The 27,647-nt window shown below is 43.2% G+C and overlaps 1 protein-coding gene across 1 annotated transcript in view; it reads right to left on the bottom strand.

Annotated features, from left to right (window-relative positions):
- LOC120936161 (cytochrome P450 2F2-like) overlaps positions 1-27,647 on the bottom strand; it is a 69,916-nt gene that overhangs the window by 14,500 nt on the left and 27,769 nt on the right. Inside the window, exons 5-6 of the mRNA XM_040348308.1 lie at positions 6,675-6,835; positions 1,823-1,999 (exon numbers count right to left, since the gene is read on the bottom strand). Of these exons, the coding sequence (XP_040204242.1) occupies positions 1,823-1,999; positions 6,675-6,835 (338 nt within the window). The remainder of the gene's footprint in view (positions 1-1,822; positions 2,000-6,674; positions 6,836-27,647) is intronic.

Raw genomic sequence — 27,647 nt, forward strand, 5'->3', positions numbered from 1 at the left:
GTGTGTCCTAGGGAGGTGTTTCTAACTGTGGGAGGAGTGGACTGACTGGGAGTACAGAGAGATCGCTGTTCCTGATCACTAGGAGCAGACTATTACACTGTACTCTCTTGCCAGAATGGGGATCTGCTTTGTTTACAAAAGTAGATCGCCGTTCTGCCTCTCTGTCCTCTCTTCTGCCTCTCTCGATAACGTCCGTCGGACCTGCGCATCAGCTCCACCGCAGAGGTAGGCAGAGGTTTGGAAAACAAACATTGGTGATTTAAAGTGATTCTAAAAGCTGAAGTTTTTTTTACCTTTATACATTTAATTTTTTGTGACCTTTAAATCACTTTAATAATAAATTACGGTATACATTTTATAAAAAAAAATAGAGTGCGATCAAGGAGTTAGGTGTGTCCTAGGGAGGTGTTTCTAACTGTGGGAGGAGTGGACTAACTGGGAATACAGAGAGATCGCTGTTCCTGATCACAAGGAGCAGACTATTACACTGTACTCTCCTGTCAGAATGGGGATCAGCTTTGTTTACAAAAGTTGATCGCTGTTCTGCCTCTCTGTCCTCTCTTCTGCCTCTTTCGATAGCGGCCGGCATGCCCATCCAGAGTGGCTCGTGCATTAAACTACGTATGGGTACAATGTTTTGCACAATAGGGCCACCCTCCTGCAGTATATATGAAGCAGGTGGTCCTTAAGTGGTTAATACTCTGTGATCCAGTCCTTGTTGTCTCTTCTCTACTTTTAACTCTCTACTTTATCCACCAACACCTACACCCAGTAACTCACTCACTGCTCATGAGATTGTCAATCACTTAAAAAACAAAATTGATGCAACTCATGGGGGCATTTTCAATGCACAGATATCTATCCCACTTAACATACACTGTACAAAACCACCCTCAACACTTTCCACATTTGACCTTGCTACTGCCAAACAGGTCGCTAAAGTTTTCTAAAAAAAAACGCCTTACTACCTGTCTGTTGGACCATGTTCCCTCCCAACTACGGTCACACTCTTTTTATATCTTATGCTCCCTCACTCACATCTTCAATCTGTTCCTCTCTACTGGCACCTTAACTTCCCCTCTAAAACATACATCATCCCCATTCTTAAAAAGCCCTCACTGGACCCCACCAGCCTGAACAACTTAAGCCATGGAGGGGCCTTTGTGCTGACGCCATTCCACCATGTTCCATGCTTGGAACGTCAGCCATTACTGTAAGTGCACTTTTCTGATTTTACCATGTTGTAATGCTTTTATGAATTTAAAATAAAGTCAATAAATACTACACTATATTGGCTTTTTCTAGGCTCCTGTCTTGGGCGATGGCTCACGTATGTAATTATCCTTATGCACCTGGGTGATATCGGATAGATGTCAGTTTATGCCTAAATGCAAGATACCACAGCGCTGGAAGATCGTCTTGTGAAACCCTGCTGCCCATACTGCTGTCCATCCTGCTACCCACCGGACATTACTATGATGTGCCTGCTTTTATCATACTCTGAGGGAGTGCATTTCTATTTGAATTAAAAAATGAGTTACATTATTACTGCACTTGGGTTGGCGCTGCTCGTTTCTCTTTTTGTATTGACATTCAACAATGCACAGTTGGCTGAAGTATTAAAAATCCTTCTGCTTATATCTTCCACAGACAATCCTACTACATAGAAGTGGGATTATATAAAAAGCTTAGACATACCTGCTTTAAATGTAAAAGATTTAAATAAACATTATTTTTTTTTATTATTATATTGAGAATATCCATTTTGGATATCAAATGCTACAGATCATTCAACTCATCTATAATGAAATGTGATCCTTACCTCTTGTTGCTTCACCAGGTAGGCATCAATAAGATTCCTCTGGTCATTCACATCTAGAGTTTTCTTCTGTTTAGTAAACGTTTCTTTTATAAAGTCTTGCATATGTCTCATATTTTCGAAAATTTTATGGTGAGGTCCTGGAAACAGGTCTAACAAAGTCGGAATAATATTGTACATCTTTGAAAAGAAAAAGAAAATATACATAGGTATATAATTGACCATGTATTGATAATTTGATAGACTGTGAAGGATGAGGGTAAAGACGATACTGTCATTTCTTCTCCTGATGATGAACATTTTAAAATGTCTCTTCTATAAAAAAAATAAAGATCTTCTTTACAGCCAGTCCCCCAACTCCAAAGGGATTTTTCTTTTTAAAAGAAAATCCTAAAAAAAAAAGCATTGACATAAAAAATTTAAATATATGTATAACACTGCTGCCTCCTGGGAAAGTTGGTGATTAAAATCCTTGATAAAGCCCTCCAGTCAGAAGTGCAACCTTGTGGGATTTAGACAGTGGCGGTGCATCCATAGTGGGCGCAGGAGCGCCGCCCACTCTCTCCTGCACCGTCACTCAAAAATACATAGATTCATGCATCAATTTATAGCTATGACTAAGCGCTGATACCCAAGTGCAAAACGTGTCAGCTATCCACCCCACTGTCTGCTGTGATTTGTAGTGCTGTTTCCATTTTTTACCATTAAAAGCAACTTTTTAAGAATTTTGTGGAAGTGCAGCTGTCCAGTCTTTTCTCCGGTCTTCATAATGCTAATAAAGATATTAGACAAATTGATAAATGTAGGTGTAGCACTACCCCCGGAGGAGCTGCTGGTTATTTTGGGTGGCACATTTTCGTGGCTCTTCTGAATTCATAGGGGTGAATGGTGCATATAGCAATAGTAAAGAAATGTCCGCAACAAGTGTCTTTTCTGTGCTCTTTATTACCCAGCCGGGTAAAAACAATGAACTTGGACTTGAGGAAAAGTCTCTGCCACAGACCCTCCTGAAATAGACATCAGGGAGACACCTCTGCCACAGGCCCTCTCCGGTTGCAGTTACGGAGGCAATCCTCCTTAGGTGAATTATTCTTGGATCTCCTTCTTAATGTCACCCAGGTACCGACTGACAGGTGATCAATCCTTCAGTGTCCGAGTACTTTGATCCCCAGTGGTTTGCCGAAACCACCCTGGATCGCCAGCCTCCCACTGGCGCTCCCCAGACGGACTCCCCACCGAACAGCCATACCGCCCGGGATCCTCAAAGGTGGGAACCCTCGTGATCACTGGGTCCCCGTCGCTGCTCAAATGTTCCGGAACCAACATGGTCCCGGAACCAGGAACACCGCGCCGCACGCACGCCCCGGCCAGGTAGGCCATAACGCTGGGGCGCCGTGATGTGGTCAGCCAAAAGGTGGGTGCCACACTGAATGAAGAAGACCCAGAACCAATGGCGTCTGCCCCATAAATACCCTCCCCCAGCATGCACAGCGAGGCTCAACCCTCCTGATTGGCTGCTGGGGAAGAGCACCCAAACCTTGACTCCACTACTGCCATCTACTGCATTGGGGTGGGAAGAACACCCCAGCACAACAGAATGAGCCCACAAGCATAGCCAAGCTGAGACAGAGACCCTGTTTTGAACATAACAATTTGGATCAGAGTTTAACTACACTCTGATCTCCCTCTAAATTTAAATAGCACCGGTACTCCAAAGTAACCAGGCGCTACATAAGATTAATTATTCCTCCAATATGTTTTTTATTCATTTTTACAAGACGCATAGTAGACCCTGTATATGTCGCTTATTACATGCAATGTGTCAAAGGCCATGACCAAGGTATTGTATATTTTCCCCCAAATCTTTATTTTGAGGGTTTGTAGAATAATTCTGTTTGGAGAGGAGGGGGGGGGGGGGTAGCATCACAGAGGTCTACTTTAAGTTCTATTCTTGTTCAGTGAAATCTTCGATTCAGGGAACTTGTTCTGGACATTTCTGGTTACTTTCTTTTGTGTCTTCAGGACAGGAAGTGAAGGAATATATTTGATGAGTCATAGGGGTTGATTTACTAAAGATGAAGAGTCCAACATCTGGTGTGGCTCTGCATAAAAACCAATCAACTTCCAGTTTTTTGGTCAAAGCTTTATTGCACAAGCTAAAGTCGGAAGCTGATTGCCTACCATGCAGAGCTGCACCAGGTTTTGCAATCTCAGTTTTAGTAGATAAACCCCATAGAGAGCAAAATACATTTGACAAGGGTGTTCTAATCAATATCTACTGCCACCTATCCTATAGAAAAAAGTTTTTGCTTAGAAAAACTAATAAAGAAATTGGAATTGTTCTGTACTTGCACAACTTATTCAAGCATGTTTGGCAGTGTTTTTGCCTTGGATCACTGAACTTTTACAAAATATTCAATTGTGACCAAGCAGCAAATCAATTCAAAGTACCTCTCAACCACATACACAAAATAAAGAGCAAAATGAGAAGAGTCCAGACAGCTGCATTCAATTCTGTGTCCCATCTTTATTGAAGCAGCAGTGCCACAGCATAAAAGCACAATGTTAGCACAGTGGAGGAGAAGCAAGGTTCACAAGTTTCATGCGATCTAGCGCTTAATCATAACCAAGAGCAAGGATTAAATTATCCAAATATATACGCTTAACCTCCCTGGCGGTATGATTCTGTCTGGAATTACGTACCAAAAGCGGTACATTTATTTTGCAAGGAAATTTGGCGTTTTATACTGTAGACTGTAATTTTTAGAAATAACTCACTTAAATCTGACCAAGCAAGAGTCTTGTAGGCATCCCGGGTATGATTTTTTTTTTAAAACAAAATTATAAATTATAATATAATAAATAATTATAAATAATTATAACAAATAATAATATAATTATAATAAAAATTATTCAATAATGTAATCAACTCAAAATCACTGAAATTTGCTCAGTTGCAGAATTGTCGCTGTCATTATTTTTTTTTTTTATGACGAATTTCCCCACAAATCGCTATCGCACATTTCTGCAAGTGATTATAATTTATTATCGCTGTTTTCTAGCTGATCTAAAACCATTTTTGACATAAAGGGACACTTTTGCACAATCTACAGTTTTTAGGCAGAAATTAAATTTTTTATTTTTATAAAAGTACATGTAGGACACTGGGCAGACCACTAGGGACAAGGGGGGTGTGTATTTTTTACATACAGTACTGTAATCTATAAGATTACAGTATACTGTATGTAAAGTGTTTGTTTACTTTTTTAAATTTGGCGCCGTTCTCCGCGCCCGTGCGTCGTAACGTCGCAGGGAACGGAGATCGGCGGCACACGGGGACTGTGAATCGAGCGAGGAGGTCCCGCTCGCTCACACAGCGGGGTGGCATCGCTGGATCCAGGAACAAGGTGAGTAATTTGCCTGTGGATCCAGCGAAAGGTAAGCCGCGCCGCTGCACGTCCACCCCAAGCGTGACTCGGGGATACCGATTTTAGCATTGAAAACCAACCCCGAGTCACGCTCGGGTTTACCGCCAGGGAGGTTAAGCCCACAGCAGGGCACACAAGTGAAATCATATAATAGTTGAATAAAGGTGAAAACAAACACAAAAAATATATAAATATAAGACACAATAATAAAAATAACAATGAGAAAAGACAATGCATGGGTAAAAAGACCACTCATTGCATAATTCAACCAAATGTAGCAAAATGGAACCACAAGTTGTACAGACCAGCCAGAACCTAAACACAGACGAACCCCAAGTGTGGACTCCTACTAAAAGTGAATAAGGTCCCAATTGAATTTCAGACAGTGTGGTGTCTATGTATAGAAGCAAAGAATCAAGTACACCTCTTTTTTTTTTGCATAATATCCTGAAAATAACAGCACCTAGGATGCACTATTTTATCAATGCCCTGAATCCAAAAATCTGCATGATATCCTCAATGCTGCTTAATAAACTGATGTGCAATATTAGTAGAATGTTGGGCATTTCCAGTTACTTCTTATTGTGTCTTCAGGACAGGAAGTAAAGGGAAATATCTTTGGAGACAGAAAAAAAAAGAAACTTGTCATGAGTGTCCAAATCAATATCCACTGCCCCCACCCCCATAAAAAAATAAAAAAAAGTTTTGCTTAGAAAAGCTAATATTGAAATTGGAATTGTTCTTTACATGTACTACATATTCAGGTATGTTTGGCAGTGTTTTTTTTTTTTACTGACTTTAAAAAATGTTCAATGGTGACCAAGCAGCAAATCAATTCAAAGTACCGTATTTATCAGCGTATAACACACACTTTTTCCCCCTTAAAATCAGGGTAAAATCGTGGGTGCGTGTTATACGCCGAACTTCTGCCTCGGAGGGGAAGGAGAGAACAGGATATCCAGCTCTGTCTATCTCAGCGGCGCCCGTTCCCTCCTCGGCAGGCAGATGACCATACTGCAATTTTGGGCAAGGCTGCAGATGCACACTTTTGGGCAAGGCTGCAGAATGGACACTGATCGTGCTCTAATGATGGGCAAGGCTGCAGATGGACACTGTTGGGTAAGGCTGCAGATAGACTCTGATCATTTCGCAATGATGGGCAAGGCTGCAGATGGACACTGTTGGGCAGGGCTGCAGTTGGACACTGTTGGGAAAGGCTTCAGATGGACATTAATCATTTTGCAATGATTGGTAAGGTTGCAGATGGACACTAATAAGGCTGCTTTTCTTTGATGGGCATTTAAAATTTTAATGTTTTCCTTAAACTTCCCTCCTAAACTTGGGGTGCGTGTTATACGCCTGTGCGTGTTATATGCCAATAAATACGGTACTTCTCATCCACACCCACAAAACAAAAAACAACTTACCCGGACCACTTTAGAACCCATTAGCTTGATATTTTCATTAATCAAACCCATGAGACTCAGTATAGTGGGGTGATCATAATTGAATCGTTGACCAAGTAGTATGGAGATGATTATATTGGCCACTGCAGCATTAAGAATGGTCAGATTATCAAAAGGTTTACCTGGAATAAAAAAAAAAAAACACGATTTCATAAGCAACAAGAAACAGATTTACACTGGGAAAAACATTAAAAAGAGACTACTTATCAATGTTAATGTGCACAACCTGTTGTGTAAACAGTGATTGCCAATCCCCAAAAATACATAATTATATGGACATGGAAAGTATAATCATAAATACATGTAAACCAGGTTTCTTCACAGTAAGAGCTGTGAAAATGTGCAATAGACTCCCTCCAGAGGTGGTTCTGGCCAGCTCAGTAGATTGTTTTAAGAAAGGCCTGAATACTTTCCTAAATGTACAGAATATAACTGGGTACTAACATTTATAGGTAAAGTTGATCCAGGGTAAATCTGATTCCCTCTCGGGGGATCAGGAAGGAATATTTTCCCCTGCTGTAGCAAATTGGATAATGCTCTGCCGGGGTTTTTCATCTTCCTCTGGATCAACAGTGGGTATAGAATTTAGTATAAGGGATTATAGAAGCGACGGGAATCCGAATTGGATTCCCGCCAATTCTAGCCGCAACGTTTGGTATGAATCATGAGGGGGAACTCCACGCCAAATTTTAAATAAAAAACCGGCATGGGTTCCCCCCAGGGGCATACCAGGCCCTTAGGTCTCGTATGGAGTGTAAGGAGAACCCCCTACGCCGAAAAAACGGCGTGGGGGTCCCCCCACAATCCATACCAGACCCGCATCCAAGCACGCCGCCCGGCCAGTCAGGAAAGGAGGGGGGACGAGCGAGCGCCCCCCCCTGAGCTGTACCAGGCCGCATGCCCTCAACATGGGGGGGTTGGGTGCCCTGGGGCAGGGGGGCACCCTGCGCCCCCCCACCCCAAAGTACCCTGTCTCCATGTTGATAAGGACAAGGCCTCTTCCCGACAACCCTGGCCGTTTGTTGTCAGGGTCTGCGGGCGGGGGGCTTATTGGAATCTGGGAGCCCCCTTTAGGCCTCTTATGACGTCACAGTCCCATCATGCTCTGTGGGTCCCGGAGCATGATGGGACTGTGACGTCATAAGAGGCTTATATAAATTGGTGCGAGCCGCACACCTGACATTACAGCGGAAAGAAGCGTTGCATCAACATCGGAAGAAAAGAAGAAGGCAGAAGACGGTAAAGAAGAGCGGGCTGCGCCGCCGCTGGTAAGAGAGCTAAAAAGAAGATAGCGGCGGCCAGCCCCGAAGAAGGCACCAGAGAGCAAGCGGGAGAAGAACCGGGGAGCGCTGAGATTGTGGAGAAGATGGAAGAAGACCCCCCGGAGAGCAGAGAAAACCCCCCGGAGAGTGGAGAAGACCCCCCGGAGCTGACTAATAAATTATTTTAAAACCCTGTGTTGTGTGTTTATTTTATTCACACTTTGCCTCCAGGTGAATGAGTAGGGGGTACAATGTACCCTATATTCATTCACCTAGGGTGGGGGGCCAGTATCTGGGGGCCCCCTTATTAAATGGGGCTCCCAAATTCCGATAAGCCCCCCGCCCGCAGACCCCGACAACCAACGGCCAGGGTTGTCAGGAAGAGGCCCTGTCCTTATCAACATGGGGACAGGGTACTTTGGGGTGGGGGGGCTGCAGGGCGCCCCCTGCCCCAGAGCACCCAAACCTCCCATGTTGAGGGCATGCGGCCTGGTACGGCTCAGTGGGGGGGGCACTCGCTCGTCCCCCCTCTTTTCCTGACCGGCCGGATACGGGTCTGGTATGGATTGTGGGGGGACCCCCACGCCATTTTTTTGGCATAGGGGGTTCTCCTTACAATCCATACCAGACCTAAGGGCCTGGTATGCCCCTGGGGGGGAACCCATGCCATTTTTTTATTTAAAATTTGGCGTGGAGTTCCCCCTCATGATTCATACCAAACGCTGTGGCTAGAATTGGGGGGAATCCAAGTCGGATCCCTGTCGCTTCTATGACGGCTTTTTCCCATTGCGGCGAGCCGGCTTGTCGCTGGCTCCCACAACGGGGCTCGTAGGTGGTCAATCTCACCAAGAAAGGGAGCGAGATTGACACAATAACGTGGTCACCTACAGTAATCTTACTTCCCTTGAGGACTGGATTTCGGTGATGGATAAATATGTAAGGTTTGATGGTAAACCTATACACAATGCCCATCAAAAGTTTTGATTTTTTTTTTTTTAAATGGATCAAAACAAATTTTAATTTACAATAAAGGTCTAGGGCTAGATTCTGGTACATCTGCGTATCTTTGGGGTGGCGTAACGTATCCGATTTACGTTACGCCTCCGCAACTTAGATGGGCAAGTGCTGTATTCTCAAAGCACTTGCTCCGTAAGTTGCGGCGGCGTAGCGTAAATCGGCCGGCGTAAGCAAGCCTAATTCAAATTTGGAACAGGGGGTGTGTTTTATGTAAATGTTGTGTGACCCGACGTGATTGACGTTTTTCACGAACGCCGCATGCGCCTTCCATGGAAATCTCCCAGTGTTCATTTTTTTTTCACAAAAAAGTTTTTATTAAGGAAAAGATATTCATACATATCCGCGTACAAAAATGCACAAGTACAAAAAAAAACATGACAATACTTCTGGTAGTACAATTATGGCGTGACATAAGCAAGGTAACACAGTTTATCACGGCATCAATGAGCACGTAAAGTAGAACCATGCAGTACTTAAAATAATAACACCAGGTAAATACCATAAGCCTATGGACAAACCATGGATAACCGACACTTGTGGTTCAAACAGGGGGCCTGGAGGAGGTGTTGGTCGGCTATATCGCCAGAGGGGCCAAGGGCCCTAGTTGGAGAGGGGGAAGGAGAGAGAAAAGAAAAGGAAAAAAGGAAGAGAGGGAAAAAAAAAAAAGAAAAAAAAAGGGGGGGTCCAGGTCGTGAGAATCCTTCTGACAAGTAATTTCTTGCTAGCAAGGGAAGAGGGACTTGTAAAAATCTGAGTTCCTGAAGTGTGGCCAACAGGCCCACGTCGTTGTAAACTTCTGAATACGATCTTGGGCAATAAAAAATAATTCCTCCATCTCCTCAATTTTGGACACCCTAGCCAGCCACTCTCTCATGGTTGGGATATCTGATGAACGCCAGTGGGTGGGGATGCAGAGTCTGGCCGCATTGACCATGTGCATGGCCAGCGATTTCTGGTAGGCGTGTTGGGAGAGGGATGTGTGGTGTAAAAGGTATTGAGCTGGGGTGTACTCTAAGGCAGTGTTTCTCAACTCCAGTCCTCGGGGCGCACCAACAGGTCTTGTTTTCAGGCTTTCCATTATTGTGCACAGGTGATTTGATCAGTTTCACTGCCTTAGTAATTACCACAGCAGTTTGATCTGAGGGAAATCCTGAAAACATGACCTGTTGGTGCGCCCCGAGGACTGGAGTTGAGAAACACTGCTCTAAGGTATAGGTGGTGACCGAGGAAATTATGGAGTGAACTTCTCTCCAGAATGGTTGGAGCAAAGGGCATTCCCACCAGATGTGAATCATGGAGCTCCCAGTGTTCATTGCTCCTAATACGCCGCAAGGACGTATTGGTTTTGACGTGAACGTAAATAACGTCCAGCCCCATTCACGGATGAGTTATGTAAACGACGTAAAATTTTCAAATTTCGTTTGCTGGAGCGACGGCCATACTTAACATTGGTACGCAGGACTTACGCCACCATATAGCAGGGGTAACTATACGCCGGGAAAAGCCTAACGTAAACGGCGTAAATGTACTGCGTCGGCCGGGCATACGTTCGTGAATTCGCGTATCTAGCTAATTTGCATACTCGACACGGAATTCGACAGAAGCGCCACCTAGGGGCCAGCATAAATATGCATTTACGATACGACAGTGTAACACAGTTACACCTGTCGGATCTAAGGGAAATCTATGCCTAACTGATTCTAAGAATCAGGCGCATAGATACGACGGCGCAACTCAGAGATACGACGGCCTATATGGAGATACGCTGTCGTATCTCGGTTGTGAATCTGGCCCTAAGTATGTTTTTTGGTGGATTAGGTTGACACAGAAAACTTATATATCTTATTAATATAATATTTTGGCTGCTCTTGAATATTATTCTGAACATTTTTGGATTCTTCAGAATATTTTGTATATTCTGGAAAAGCTCTGTAGCAGTAAATAAAATGTACTGATACTGTTATTATTTACTTGTGTTTGTTTTGTTTTTCTTTTTTCTTTTCTGTTTAAAAAAAAATTCAAATTAAATCTGATTAAAACTAAAGCATGATTCTTAAATGAAAGTTGTGTGAATCTTCCTTTGAAAATATAAAGCAGATCCTTAAAGGAGCACATGTATTTAAAAATGGAATTGTTCATCCTCCCTTAAAGTGGAGGTTCACCCGAAAACTCAATTTTTAACATTAGATTGAGGCTCATTTTGTGAAGGGGAATCGGGTGTTTTTTTTTAAATCAAAGCAGTACTTACTGTTTTAGAGATAGATCTTCTCCGCCGCTTCCGGGTATAAGCTGCGGGACTGGGCGTTCCTATTTGATTGACAGGCTTCCGACGGTCGCATACAGCGCGTCACGATTTTCCGAAAGTAGCCGAACGTCGGTGCGCAGGCGCCGTATAGAGCTGCACCGACGTTCAGCTTCTTTCGGCTACTCGTGACGCGATGTATGCGACCGTCGGAAGCCTGTCAATCAAATAGGAACGCCCAGTCCCGAAGACCATACCTGGAAGTGGCGGAGAAGATCTATCTCTAAAACGGTAAGTACTGCTTCGATTTTTAAAAAAACACCCGATTCCCCTTTACAAAATGAGCCTCAATCTAATGTTAAAAATTGTTTTTCGGGTGAACTCCCGCTTTAAGCTTAGATAGCTTGAGCTTTTACAGCATGAACCATAAATATAGCTAACCAAATCTGTCTTGACTTTAAGCACTCTATTGCTATATAATAATGTATACATTTCATATCAAACGAAAAGCAGAAATAGAATTTACACAGCAAATGCAAAGTGTTATACTAAGCATTTAGAATTTCTCCAAAGGTACAATGACAAACTGATAAATATATTTTTTAAACAAAATTAAAATGAGCATGTAACTAAAATAAAAATAAAAATATTTTACTTACCACTATTTTTAATTGTGTGAGTGTGGTATTATTGGCAAGCACTATATTGAGAGGCTTAAAATGAATTATTGTGTGAGGAGCATGCGCGGCAGCCTGAGGCGACGGTAATGCCGCTTTAGAGCTCCGCTCCACGGGAGACAGCACCGGAGGACTACAGGTCACAGCGGACCTGAAAACGATTAAAAATAAGGTATAAACTTACCTGAACACCTCCCGCCGCTGATAGAATGGTCCTGAGGGGCTCAAAGGCTAAAAATAAAGCAAACCCATTGAAGGAAGCGTCACATAAACTGACAGCCAAGATGGCGGCGGCTTCCTCTTCCTCCTCACAGCTCTGCACTCCACTCTCTATGATTCCTATTCCTCTCAGCCAGATAACTCAGCCACCCAGTGGTGAGTTAACATATAGCATTGGTGATACACAGTCAGTAATGCAGCCAGATATATTCAAACAATTTGAATGTATGCTGCAAAAAGCCCTTAAACAGACTTCTGACCACATAACAGATAAACTGACTAAAGAAATAAGAGAGTTGGGTCAGAGAACTGCAGATTTGGAATTGAGAGTCGACGATATTGATACGCATACACAGAACATTATGTCTGAATTCATGGCTATTAAAGATGAAAACCTCACATTGCAGTCACGTTTAGAAGACCAGGAGAATAGGGATCGCCGCTCGAATCTGCGCATCAGAGGAATCCCTGAATCTATCCTAGACTTACAGTCTACCATCACGGCGCTCTTTCAGGAATTAATACCTGGTATAACCATAGAAAGGCTTGAAATAGACAGAGTGCATAGAGCTCTAAGGCCACGCAAAAATGATGGCCCCCCCAGGGACATAATAGCCAAATTGCACTATTATAAAACTAAGGAACAGCTGTTAACTGCTGCCAGAGGAAAAGACTCCCTCAGCTTCCAGGGCCATGTTTATCAGCTTTTCACTGATTTGTCCCCTATCACAGTGGCAAAGAGGCGAGCGCTTAAACCTCATCTTCAGATACTTCAGAAAAATCAAATTACCTACCATTGGGGGTTTCCTTTTTCTCTCCGATTTACCCATCTGGAGACAAAATACGTCTGTCGCTCCTCAGAAGACTTGCAGTCAGCCCTAATTGAACTAGGTTTGGTAGACGCAGCCTTACCTAGGGACCGGTCTCACAGGCGTTCAGGCTCTCAATCCTCGCAGCAAAATAAAGACGCAGGCTCTAGCTATGCCACCTCTTCATATCAAAACCTTCATAAGCGTGGACGTTATGAACGCTCTACACCCAACACCGTCGACTCAATGGAGTAAAATATTATATTCAACCAGTTTATTTTCTCTCTTTACAGGTTTCGGACGCCGAATTAATCGGCCATACTCATGACTGAAATGAATTTTGGCGATGAGGCCCTTATTCTTATTTATTCTTCCCTCAGCCTTCTATTTTTTTTCCAATTAACTTTAAAAAGATATATACTTTTTTGATAATTTTTAGATAATTCCTGGGGTTCTCCGGTGTTGTTCTTCCTGTTGGAACTTCTTGCTGCCCTCTCTACCACCCGTAGACTCCTGCCATTACAATGGGGGACTCTGCGTGTGGACCCGGATCCTCTCGGGGAGTTTTGATTACTTCCCTGAGACGCTCCCACACCCTATCGTCTTATCTCAATATATTGATACACTATTTGTATAAAGGGTTTGCTCAATTGTTTTTTTCTTCTCTTATTTTTTCTGTCTTCTTCTACCCCTTCCTGACCCTCCCGTTGATGGTTCTGGCTCTCGGTAAGTACTGTATGTGTTATGTTATAATGATCACCCTAGTTGGTTTATGGCTCCTATAAATGTCATGTCTCTAAATGTGCAAGGGTTAAACATTCCGCATAAACGCACCAAAGCACTTCGTTCCTTTACAGCGAAGAAAGCTCATATCATTTGTTTACAGGAAACCCATTTCACAGACAAATCTTCTCCTAAATTTCTTTCTCCCTCATATCCACAAATCTATACGGCCTCTGCCTCGTTTAAACAGCGTGGAACTCTCATCGGTTTTCACCGTTCCACTCCGTTTAATCTGGTTTCACAAGTAACAGATCCCGAGGGAAGATACATACTTCTAACAGGTTATATCTCTGATAATCCTATTACCATTGTTTCTTATTATGCCCCCAACAAACGTCCAATTGCCTTCTTGTCTCACCTTTTCAAAGTCATAGAAGCTCATAAGTTTGGTACAGTCGTTATATGTGGTGACTCTAATGCTACTATTTACCCTTTTTTGGACAAATCTCCTACAGGGCCAACTACAGGCACAATCAATCTATCTTTTCAACACCTGCTTACAACGCATGGCCTGGTAGATACTTGGCGAGAACTTAATCCCACCAGTAGACGTTTTACTCACTATTCATACCCACACAACTCATTCTCACGAATAGACCATATTCTAATTCCTTCTAGTATGTTGCCAGAAATCATCTCATCCAAAATTATACCTATCCCGTGGACAGACCACTGTGCAATATTTACCACTATTAAATCCACAGTACCTAGATCCCAAGACACCACTTGGTGTATAAATGACTCTATACTGACCCATCCTTCTCACCGTGCTGAGATTGAAAAAATATCTGACTATCTTGAAACCAATGATACGGATGACGTCTCAGCTCTCACGTTATGGGAGGCCCATAAAACAGTCATTAGGGGTAGACTGATTTAACTAGCCTCTGCACTTAAGAAGGAACGCAAACTCATGTTTACAATGCTTGAAGCTACCTTTAATGACTGTCATCAAACCTTTCAATCTTCCCCGACTAATATTAATAATGCTAAACTGGAGAAAGCCCGCCTAGATTTAGATCTATTTCTCACTGACTCGGCAGATAAACTCATACGCAAACGCCAACATATCCAATATCTTAAGGCTAATAAACCCGACACGCCCATGGCCAGAATTTTAAAAAAATACATTATACCCTCAAACCTCTATCCGACTGAAAATATCCTGAGCAGCGTACACTAGCAACCCAGTTAAGATTCTCGAAGTTTTTCGCTCCAATCTAGCCAAGCTATACTCCCCTGCCCCGAATTTCGATAGAACAAAAGCTGACAAGCTATTTTCTAACATCACGCTTCCAAATATTGACCAAAAACAAAGCGATTTTCTTGAAAGCCCTATTACTGATACCGAAGTCCTGAATGCTATAAAATCTCTAAAACTGCATAAGAGACCTGGACCAGACGGATTCTCTGCAATATACTACAAACAGTTTACACAACTCTTAACACCAGTTTTAACTAGAGCTTTCAATTCAATCCTTAAAGGACACTCATTTAGGTCAGAGACACTCACCTCTATCATTGCTATGATCCCCAAACCTCATTCTGATTCTACTTCCTGGACCAACTATCGCCCTATATCCCTCCTTAATTTAGATATAAAGTTGATAGCCAAAATCCTAGCCACTAGACTGAATAATATCATTGGCCACCTAATTCACAAAGATCAAACAGGTTTTATGCCTAAACGCCAGGCGGGTGATAATATAAGGAGAACACTCTTACTCATCCATGCCGCTAAAAATAGACGCATCCCAGCTTGTCTCGTTTCTTTAGACATAAGGAAAGCATTTGACTCTGTCACTTGGCCATATATGGAGTATACACTTCAAAAATGGGGTTTTGGTAACCATTTTTTAACCTGGGTGTCCTCTCTCTATAACAATCCGAAAGCATACATCAAATACTCTGGTTATAAGTCAACAACGTTTGACATCAGGAGAGGAACCAGACAAGGTTGTCCCCTCTCTTCGTTACTTTTTGCCTTACTAATAGAACCCCTGGCACAATTAATCAGATCTAATCCCGATATCAAAGGTATTGAATTAGGTGTTGTGGTCACCAACACAAACTATGTCTTTTCGCGGATGATATCCTTATCTTCTTATCAAATCCTCATATATCCACCCCAAACTACTTGCTACATTAGATAACTTTGCCCACATTTCTGGACTTCATGTTAACCCAACAAAATCAAATGCGTTAAATATTTCTTTATCCCCATCAGAACTCCAAAGAGCACAAGACTCTTTACCATTTAATTGGGTCCCTAAACAACTCCCATACTTAGGTATACAACTCACTATCTCCCTTAAAGATCTTTTTGCGGCCAACTACTTACCTCTCTTGAAACAAACTACTAGTTTTATGAAGCAATGGACCTCTCTAACACTATCATGGATGGGTAGGATCAATGCAATAAAGATGTCCATTCTGCCAAAATTTCTATATTTATTTAGAGTCCTTCCTGTCTCGATACCATCTTATTTTTTAAGGCTCACCCAACAGAGAGTTATGTCCTTTATTTGGGGTAACACTAAGCCTCGCATTTCCAAATCCACACTCTACCTACACAAATTGAGAGGTGGTCTAGGATTACCTAATTTCTCCTCCTATTTTAATGCTGCACAAATTGCACTTCTTCCCAAATACCATGCTACAGTTGAAACACCCTTATGGGTAGCTATCGAATCGGTAGATATAGACCCAATTTCAGTGGCCAACATACTATGGCTTAGTACTGCCGACAGACTATGTATCACCAACCCTATAACAAAACAATCCTTAGCTACTTGGGACAAATTTAAGTGTTCATATAACCTTCAATCCCCACATAATCCCCTACTCTCATTTTTGAGGAATCCAGCTTTCTACCCTGCTTGGAAATTCCCAAGATCATTCTCTGCTTGGTCTTCCAGTAACCTGACTTGTTTATACAGACTAACCTCTGCTACTACTATACATGCCTTCCCTGTATTATGTGAAACCTTTGGCCTTCCTAATAGTGAAATCTTCCGTTATTTGCAAATCAAAAATTTCTACGAACCGTTACTTCGTACAGGCTCACCTCTTAACCAAATGACGCAATTTGAGCGGATCTGTATAAGTGACCCACACATTAGAGGTCTAATATCTATAATATACCAACGTCTTAATGAGCCCACTGATGATATGTTACCCTCGTACGTTGCTAAATGGGCGCAAGACATGGGCCGAGTGTTCAATACCAAAGAATGGTCTAAGATCTGGTTAGCCACTAAATCTTCCTCTCTTAATTGTTTTGCCGTAGAAACAAATTATAAAGTCTTAGCACGTTGGTATATGGTACCTGCTAGAATAGCCAGATTTATCCCCACATATCCAACTAATTGCTTCAGAGGTTGTCAAACACCAGGTACATATTTCCACATTTGGTGGCAATGTCCAGTAGCCCAGGATTTCTGGGCGAATGTCTTTTTAATGGCATCTACAGCCTTAGAAACCTCAATTCACCCTGATCCTGCTACAGCACTTCTTAACCTAAAGCCTGATACGCTCACCCATGCACAATTTCAACTCTTCATTCAACTTACCACAGCAGCTAAACAAACTATTGCCAAAGCATGGAAATCCCAAACTCTAATTCTAGCAGAGACTAAACACAGAATGAATAGAGCGCTCATATTTGCTAAGACGGCAGCCATAGAAGATAATAGAATAAATAAATTTCGTAAGGTTTGGCAACCATGGGTCAAACATTACCTCCCCACTGATTTTGACCACTCTTTGCTATTACCACACTAGGTTACTTACACTATTTGCTAATTATTTGTCTTTCTTCAATCGTGAGCCAGACCACCACCTCGGGAAATTCCTCCCCCTACCCCTTCCTCTCTCTCACTAATGTTTTGCTTTTATTTTATTTTTATTTTATTTATTTTATTTTCTGTTAGGTTGGTATGATATAATCAAACCTGTCAGTGAATCTCTTATTTTTTTTCTTTCTCCTCTCCCTCCTTCCCTATATGCTACATTCAATATAGGGATACCTATTTCTCTCTTTTTTTTTAGAAGCATATCCTACCACTGAAATAATATACTTAGACGGTTTGATAATTCAATACTCTTACGTTTGTATTTCCACTTTCAATTTATTGTTCACACAAGTCAGTGGTATGATAGCTATAAACTTTCCACTATAGAAATTATAATTTGTTAGGGGAACACTTTATCCCTTCTCCATAACGCATGGTTTACTATTCATTTAAGTTAACCACTCGTAAATTTACTGAGCGTGCCCCCACTCATCCACAGTTTGAACCCATTTGGGGTGGTTGAGTGGTCAGGAGGCATGCTCTACAGAAATTCACCAAAATATCTGACTCATTACTGGGTCCTCTTATTTGTTGTTTAACTATGTGCTACTCATGAAGTTCTCCTCCTACTCCCCTGTTAGTTCTGAGTTTCAGGGAGTTACTGAAGCATTGACAAGTTTTTTACTTACTGTATATGTATCTCAAAATTTGTTGCTTATTACATTTGGTTTGCTTTTTTTATTTTTTTATTTTTTTTTCTTCATGTAAAACTCAATAAATATATTGAACAAGAAAATGAATTATTGTGTGATTATTTTATTTTTTTAATACTTTACATTGCAGTGTAGTCATGCTATTTATAAATGCCATTTCATTACAAGATCCAAGCTGGACTTTGTCATATTCTTTTAGGCAATATAAAGGGTCAATTTTTAACTCAAATAATTTCCTTTTAGTGCCAGTATCTTGGTGATGTAATATCTTATTACCACCAATATAAAGACTTGGCTTGGGACAATATCATATCTGTTGAAAATAGTTTTTGTTATTGCCCATTAAAGATGACCCCTTGATGTTAAAGGCCAACAGACATCTTTTCAGCTATCCATTAGCTCGGATGAGAATTGTGTTTATATGTGGATCTCTTGCATGTGCACATTGGGGGGATTTACTAAAACTTGAATGTAATATCTGGTGCAGCTCTGCACAGAAAAAAATCAACTTCCAGGTTTTATTGTCATAGTTAAACAAGTTGAGGTTAGAAGCTTATTGGCTACCATGCACAGCTGCACCAGATTGTGAGTGCTCCAGCTTTAGTAAATCTCTGCCATTGCTATTGTACAGGAACGTCTGAAGTTCCTCACATGATACTAGGATTAGGGGTGAGTTCAAACATCCATATGTGTCAGATATGGCAATCGTCTTAAAACGTGAATGAGAAGTGGCCTAATTTCCCATAGAGGATCACATGAAAATGGTCATCAAGGAAGATGATCTGTAAGATGATTCCAATAACCCAAAGGCCTCGTACACACGACCGTTTTCCTTGACAGAATCCATCAAGAATCTTGGTGGCAGAGCTCTTTTTCCTCGACGGGAGTCTCAATTTCCTCGTTGTGTTCCTCGTCGGGCTGGTTTTCGACGAGAAACACGATTGTGTGTATGCTTAGAAACCCGCGCATGCTCAGAATAAAGTATGAGATGAGAGCGCACCTTCGGTAAAGTAGCGTTTGTAATGGAGATAGCACATTCGTCGCGCTGTAACAGACTGAAAAGTGCAAATCGTCTCCTACCAAACTTTTACTTAACACGCAGTAACATGAGATTAGCAAAAGCAGCCCCAAGGGTTGTGCCAGCGGAATCGAACTTCCCTTGCCGTCGTATGTGTTCTACGTCACCGCATTTGAGAACGAGGAGATTTGGTCTTGACCGTGTGTACGCAAAGAAAGCCTGTTGAGTTTCTCGACAAGCCTAACAAGGAACTTGTCGAGGAAAATTATGTGTCTTTTCCGACGAGTTCCTTGGTCGTGTGTACAAGGTCATAGAGTTATCACCATTGCCCTTTTTGTTCCATGGGTCTATGGGATCTATAAAGTCATACAAAAATAGCATCACACCACATTTATTAAATGCTGCCAAGAAGTTGATCCCCAGATATTGGAAGCAGGTTACATGCCCTACCTTAGCAGAATGGAGGGGGGAAGTAGATGGAATAATGAAGGCAGAAAGATGGGTATACAAAACTAGAAACCATCAGGAGAAAGGTAAAAACATATGGACAGATTGGGAAAAATACGCTCAAGAATTAAATGCCTGACTTTGTTGAATATCTAAATACCTCTTAAGAGATACCTGGGGGGCGTGGCTTGGCACCGGACCCGAATGGCTGCCTGATTCCCGAGCTCCCGTCCACAGGAGATAAGCATTGCTCTTAGCCGAGCCATCCGCTGCCAGTAAATGGGGAAAGTATCCAAGGGAGCCTCCCCAACCAGGTCCCGCTCGCCCAGAGGCTCCGGAGCGCAAAACGAGCGCGTAATTCCGGACATCTTCCGGACCCAAGTACGCGAGGCCCCGGCTTCAAATCGGGCCTACTCGAGCGCCGCACGCTCCTCCAGCCTCAGCCCTGCAGGTAGGAGACGATCCCAGCCCCAAGCCATGACCACCACTACAGATGCCTCACAGCCCCTGTGCATACAGGACCTCCGATCAGTGGCAGAGGACATTAAAGCCACGCTTTTCTCTGCCATCACAGACCTCAGGAGAGATGTGCAGGCCATGTCAGTGCGGCTGGAGGATGTGGAAGAAACAACATCCCGCCATGACACTGCTATCCAGCAATTGCAGGCCTCTTCCCATTCTAATGAAAGGCAATTAAGAGATATCCAAAGACACATGGAAGACTTGGATAACAGGGGGCGTCGCCACAATATTCGCGTACGGGGCATCCCCGAATCCGTCGAAAACGCGCAAATTACTAAAGCCACTATCGCCATCTTTAATGATCTTCTTGGCAGACCCCCTGAAACACATATTGAGTTTGAACGCTTGCATAGAGCTCTAAAACCTAGAAGCAGAGATACCGATCCCCCTAGGGATGTGATCGGCTGTCTCGTGAACTTTAAATTGAAAGAAGAAATTCTCCGCAGGGCCAGAGACCGTAGCTCCCTGTCATATCTAGGAGCGGAAATTAAACTGTTCCAAGACCTCTCGCCTATTACTCTTCAAAATAGGAGAGACCTACGCCCTCTTCTCGATCTCCTGCGCTCTAAAGGCATTCAGTATCGATGGAAGTTTCCCTTCTGCCTTTCTGCTTCCTTTCAAGGTCGCACAGCAAACCTGCGTCTACCAGAAGATTTGCCCGCTTTCTTTCATACACTGAATCTTCCCCGCATTGACATCCCGGATTGGTACACTACCCTTCGCCCGCCACACATGAGAAGATCGACTTCCACCGATGCTATTCCAGTCCGTGATGACTTCCACTTAGGACGCCGCAGGCACACCTCGCCAAGGGAACCCGACATCTCGGACCACCAGACTGCTGTCCAAAACAGCCCAACAGCTTCCCCAGCTCACAGGAGAGCACGCCGCGAACAACCTGATGAGATGATAGTCTCCCTGCCCTCCTTCACACCTTAAAGACATGCTCTCACAGAGACATCAAAAGATAACTTTTCTTTTTTCTCCCCAGTATCCGTCAGCCCCGGATGTCCATGACTGCTCTACTCTACAGTTCCCAGCATTCTGATCCGGATCTACTGACTGCAACCTCTCTGGTTCCGTAAGTCTTTTACCCCGCCGGGGAGACACCCCAAGTCCCGATAGACCCTCCCGAGAAACTTGGTGGCTCCCCCTGCCCCCCTTCCCAGCCCTCTGATCCTTGCCTGCCCCACCCCGTCCTGGCCGGCTTCCAATGCCTCTTATACCGAGAGACTTTCCGCACTCAGGCCCCCTGGTCACTGTCACTAGGCCTGCCTAGATTCGAGATCCAGAGACTGTTATTTTTTCCCTTTTTTTTTTTTTTTTTTTTTTTTTCTCGCTTCTCCATTGCTCTGTATAGCACTGTACAAGGGGGGTGTTACTACACAAAAGTCGAGTTCCCGCATGCATATGATCACAGACCTAATCCACCTTTCTGGCCTTTACCCCACCCAAACTTAGAATGCTATACCATTGTTAACATACACCCTTTCTGTGGGTAATAGGTCTAAGGCTGCAATACCTACCCCCTGATTGGCTGCATGCACAGCTCTGATTTTCTTTTGATTGCTTCACCCGGGGGGGGGGCAAAGGGAAAGGTTATTTCCAGATTAAACTGTATCAGAGGGCAAAATTTCTTTCACTGATTGAAAGGCTTACGCATCGGTCACTCCCGAACAAGGGGTGTTCGACCCTATCAACTCAAACACAATAACTGCCCTCTTATATCTCTTGGAACATTGACCACGTATGGTTTTGTACCACTCCTGGTCCAACCTATGCTGGTATAGCCTAGACAACCTATCTGACGCTATTTTAAGAAGCTACTTGACCAGATACAATCACATGGGAAGTGCTGCTCTCTGATACAGGCTCAGTTATAATTATACTCATATTTTGTTTGTTTGTTCACGTTAAATGATTTTCTGTTATATCTCAGGGTTATAGGATCCCCTCATCTTAAATTTGGGTATATAACGTTAGATGAAGAGGATCTCATACTATTATTCTAGGTTCTAGGTTCTACCTCACTATCAAATGTTATGTTATGTAAGCTGCTCAACTGTCTATAACTGCTTAACCTGCATGCTGAGTGACATCATATAGTACTTGATTCATGACTCCCTGGAGTCTAGACCCATAGCCATCCTATCTACTACAACACTTATTGGCTCCTTCACATATCCTGCTGCATAAATCTCCTGTGGACGAGAGATACTGACTCCTGACCGTTCCACACCGGTTCTTACCACCTCTCCACGAGACAGGAACATACCTGCTCCTGTCGAACCTTACCGGATACGTTAGTATACGAGGGGAGGTCACATATAACCTCTCCGACTCCGGTAATTTGTCCACTTCGGTGACTTTTATACCCTAACTTACCTACTTATCCTCCTCCCCCCCCTTTTTTTTTTTTCCTTTCTCCTTCTTTCTTCCTTTCTTCCCTTCTTTTTTTGTTGTTTTTCTTTTTCTCTCTCTCTCATCTTGCTCCATCTCTCCTTCTTTTCCTCCTCTGTCTTCCTTTTCTCCCCCCCTCTCCCTCCTTCACCTTCTCCCTCTCTCCCTTATACTCCCGCCTTTTCTTTCTCTCCCCCCCTTCTACCTCGCAGTCTCCGCCTCTTCCGCATCCTTTCCAACACAAAGCGATTCCAGATTCCGCCCCTCTCTCATTATTTGTGCTCATACAAGTGAGGCCAACCACCTCACATCGGACCGTCCTCTATTACAAGTATAACTGCACACTTGTCTCACCATGTCGCACCTAAGCTCCACAAAAAAAACCTCCACGCTTAAAATAGTATCCCTGAACACAAAGGGCCTCAACATCCCAGAAAAACGTAGCCAAACTCTTGACTTGATGGCCAAAATGAAGGCAAATATAGTGTTCTTGCAAGAAACACACTTTCACACAAACAAAATCCCTAAGCTTACCAACCACCTTTTCCCAACAATATACCATGCTACCAACTCACTCGCTAAAACCAAGGGGGTTTCAATCCTACTTTCCAAAAATTTAGACTGGCAACCCATAGACTCACTTATAGACACAGAGGGCAGATACATCTTCCTTAAGGGCCGTCTCCAAGGGCGACCTGTTACCTTAGCTAACATCTACAGCCCCAATACTGCTCAAGTAAGCTTCTTCAGATCCATCTCAAGATTGCTCTCAGACTTTCAATCCGGACTGACCATTCTAGGGGGAGATTTTAATGTTGCATTATTCCCAATTTTGGACACCTCCACTGGAACAGCCTCCCTACCATACAGAGCAATTAAACAAACTAAACTACAGATCCAAGATCTTCTTCTACACGACACCTGGTGCGCCCTCCACCCCGACGAAAAAGATTTCACTTTTTTCTCAGCCCCCCATAACAAATACTCCAGGATCGACTACCTATTCCTATCCCAGAAAGACCTTCCCTTTCTCTCCACTGCCACTATTGAACCAATGACATTATCAGATCACCATCCAATTACAATGACCCTGAGCTTCCCTAATGAACACACTTCCAAAAGTATCTGGCGCCTCGACTCGACCTTACTTACCTCAGAAGAGGTGGTCGAAGACGTTCGTAAGTGCATACATACGTTCTTTCTAGAAAATAACACATCCGACATAGCCCCACTCACCCAGTGGGAGGCCCACAAATGTGTAGTTAGGGGGAAATTAATTTCCCTTAAGGCAGCCCGCCGAAAAGCCCAACAACGTACAATTACAGACATACTCGACAAGATCAAGGCCCTTGAACTCACCCACAAACATTCTCAAGCGCAACAAACTTACCATGAGCTTACCCATAATAGGAAACTCCTGCGTGAAGAGTTGAATCGCAAAACGAGACGCAAATTTGTCCTGCACCAAAAGCTCTTCTACGAATTCGGAAACAAATGCGGAAAATATTTAGCGAAAGCTCTCCAAACCAAAAAAGCACAGGCTACTATCCACACTATCAAAGATTCACAAGGAAAGGCCTTCATTACGCCGACAGATATAGCAATGCAATTTGAGACCTATTACTCCAATTTATATAATCTGCCTAAACATGCAACAAATCACAAGAGCCTTGAAGCCCGCCACACATTAATCAAATCTTTCCTTGACAAACACTGCCCCAAACTTATAAACAGTGATGATGCACACAAATTAGAGCACCCCATTTCAGAAGAAGAACTAAAACTAGCAATCAAAATGCTTAAAAATGGTAAAAGCCCAGGCCCTGATGGGCTTACAGCTACCTATTACAAGGCCTTCACGGATGTTCTATCCCCGCATATTATTAAGACTTTCAATTCCCTAACATCCCCCACCCTCCCCTTTAATAGACTGCTAGAAGCTCATATCACCGTAATTCCGAAAGAAGAGAAGGATCCCACATCAGTTAGTAACTATAGGCCGATATCCTTATTAAATGTAGATATCAAGCTGTATGCCAAGATTTTAGCCTCGCGTTTAGCACCCTTCCTACCATCCCTGATAGGGAAAGACCAAGTTGGATTTATCCCTGGCAGAGAAGCCAGGGATAACACAATCAAGGCTCTAAATATACATCACTGGATTACAACATATAAACAAGAGGGATTTTTTCTGTCATTGGACGCAGAGAAGGCGTTCGACAGGCTGGCATGGGATTATCTGGAAGCAGTCTTGAAGCATGTTGGCCTTCCAGACCAAATGCTCAATGCTATTATGTCCCTATATACTACACCAACTGCCAGAGTCCGTGTAAATGGCCACCTGTCGAACGCCTTCACTATTAGCAACGGGACAAGACAGGGATGCCCACTTTCCCCAATTTTATTCGTCCTAACCCTTGAGCCTTTTCTCCAAAGTCTCAGAGCTAATGATAATGTCAAAGGTTTCCACATCGCAGACCGAACCTATAAAATGGCAGCTTTCGCCGATGACATACAGCTATTCCTGAAAGATCCCCACACATCAATTCCAAATCTCCTTAAAGAACTGAAGCTATTCCATGTCATCTCCAACTTTAAGATAAATTTTGATAAATCCCAAGCCCTGAATATCTCCCTCCCACAGGAAGCGGTACTACAATGCAAAAACAACTTCCCCTTTAAATGGAACCACGATCAAATTAAATATCTAGGGATATATCTAACAGCTAGACTTTCAGACTTATTCTCCAAAAATCATCTTCCTATCCTTAAAACCATCACGAGTGACTTGAGTTAATGGAATAAACCACATTTCTCTTGGTTTGGAAGGGCAGCAATTCTAAAAATGAACACACTCCCCCGCGTCCTATTCATCTTACAAACCTTGCCCATTAGACTCCCCCCATCCTTCTTTCTAACTTACAAACGACTTTGTACTAAATTCTTATGGAATCAGAAACGACCTAGAGTAGCTTACGATCAGTTAACACAACCAAAAACGAAGGGGGGCATTGGGCTACCTGACCTCAAAAAATACTATTGGGCATGCCACCTCGCTAGAATTGTAGACTGGTCAATCCATAGCCACAGTAAAGATTGGGTCTCTCTTGAACATACCTTCTCCCCCCTACCATTACGATCCATTCCTTGGACCCCACGCAAACACACCCCGAAGAGTCTAAATGATCACCCTCTCATTGCCCCGACACTTCACTGTTTTAAAGAAGCCTGCCGAAAGTTACGCATTTCCTCGACCCCTGGGCCCCTTACTTCGGTAAAGCTCAACCCAGAATTCCCACCTGGTATGTCCACAAATTTTCTGGCAGACACCTGGCAACATCCAGAAGTCTTGGCACATCACTTCTACCACTCAGGCACTTTTCTAGAGCGCTCTTCGTTACCAGCCAACACAGAAAACGTTGCGTTTCCTCTCTGGACGTATTTCCAGATCAGACATTTCCTGAAAGATGCTGACCGCACATCCTCTGTCTCTCGCCGTCTCACAGCATTCGAACAGCTATGTTCCCACTCTGCACCACAGCAACACATGATATCTAACATTCACAACATACTCTCCTCAGACAGCTTACTGAAGACTAACAAAGCCTGCTCAAGTTGGGAAAGAGACCTACAGATAGAAATGACAGAGGCACAGTGGGAACGCATATCTACAATAACTCATAAAGGCTCTCTCAATGTCTCGATACAGGAAAACAATTATAAAGTCTTAACGCGCTGGTACAGAACCCCGGCTATCCTTCATAAATACAACCCAACCCTTTCGGACAAATGTTGGAGATGCTCTAGCGACACAGGTACCCTGGAGCACATTTGGTGGTCTTGCCCCCTAATCCAGCCATTCTGGACCCAAGTCCGAGAAATTACATCGCAAATCTCTACATACACCTTAGAACACTCTGCAGCACAGCTTCTTCTACACCATTCTGACATGCCAGCTCAACGATACTGCAAAACGCTAATACCACCCCTACTAAACGCAGCCAAACTATGCATCCCCATACATTGGGGAACAACACAGGTTCCAACCATTTCTGAATGGCTCAATCGCATTGGAAAAATTGCAGAAATGGAAGAATTAATCTCTATAGCCAAAGATTGTCCAACCAAATTCTCCCACACATGGGCCTGCTGGACCCACTTCTGTACCACAGCCAATTACAAACTTCTGATGGATCAAACAAATGGGAATCATCCACCTCCAGACGATTGAAGCCCCTGGTAATTGTACGATTACATTCTGTACTCTTATCTAATCAAAATAAGCGACACCTAGCCTCCCTCCCCTACACAAGGGAAGATTGAGGGAGGACCTCTATTGACTCATCCTGATAAACATACTGTCAATTATCTATAAAGCACAAAACTCTTGGTATTCAACATATCCCAACACTTGGGATCCGGCGGCGGAGACTGTGAGGTACCCCCCCTCCCAGCCTACCCCTCTCCACTCACCCCCCCCCCCTCCTCTCTTTGATTCTAAGTTTGGATATCTACACATTATATTGCTCTCTTCCTATACTTTATATTATTTTACTTTACTCTTCCTTCTCTCTTTCTTCTTACCACGGCTCTTAATCTCTCTTCCTCCCTTTCTCCCCTTGTTCTTCCGCTCCTATACCCATCCCTCTTCCCCCTCCCCTTGAGGAGTCTACAACCGGATTCAATCCCCTCACCCGCTACAGCCCACTCCATTTAGTACCGACAGCTGACCAACTTCAGCACCCAAATTATTAAAAGAGAGTGATTACGCAAAGTTGGTCAGCCCCTCATGAACTAGCCATCCCCTGCCTTCTTCTGCTGTTTACACCTACATAGAATTCGATAGGAGACATACACACGATTACCGTTGGAAGCGCAGATAATCATTAAACTAGTCATTAACTTTGCTTGCATCCCATAACTTGTTAAGTATGTCGACAAATGCTATGCTTTTTTCTATACTCCTGTTTACATGCTGGTTCTGATTATCAATGCTGTAAAACCTACTGTTTTATTTCAGACTCCTTGTCC

Source organism: Rana temporaria, chromosome 4 (assembly GCF_905171775.1).
Source record: "Rana temporaria chromosome 4, aRanTem1.1, whole genome shotgun sequence".
NCBI classification, from domain to species: Eukaryota; Metazoa; Chordata; class Amphibia; order Anura; family Ranidae; genus Rana; species Rana temporaria.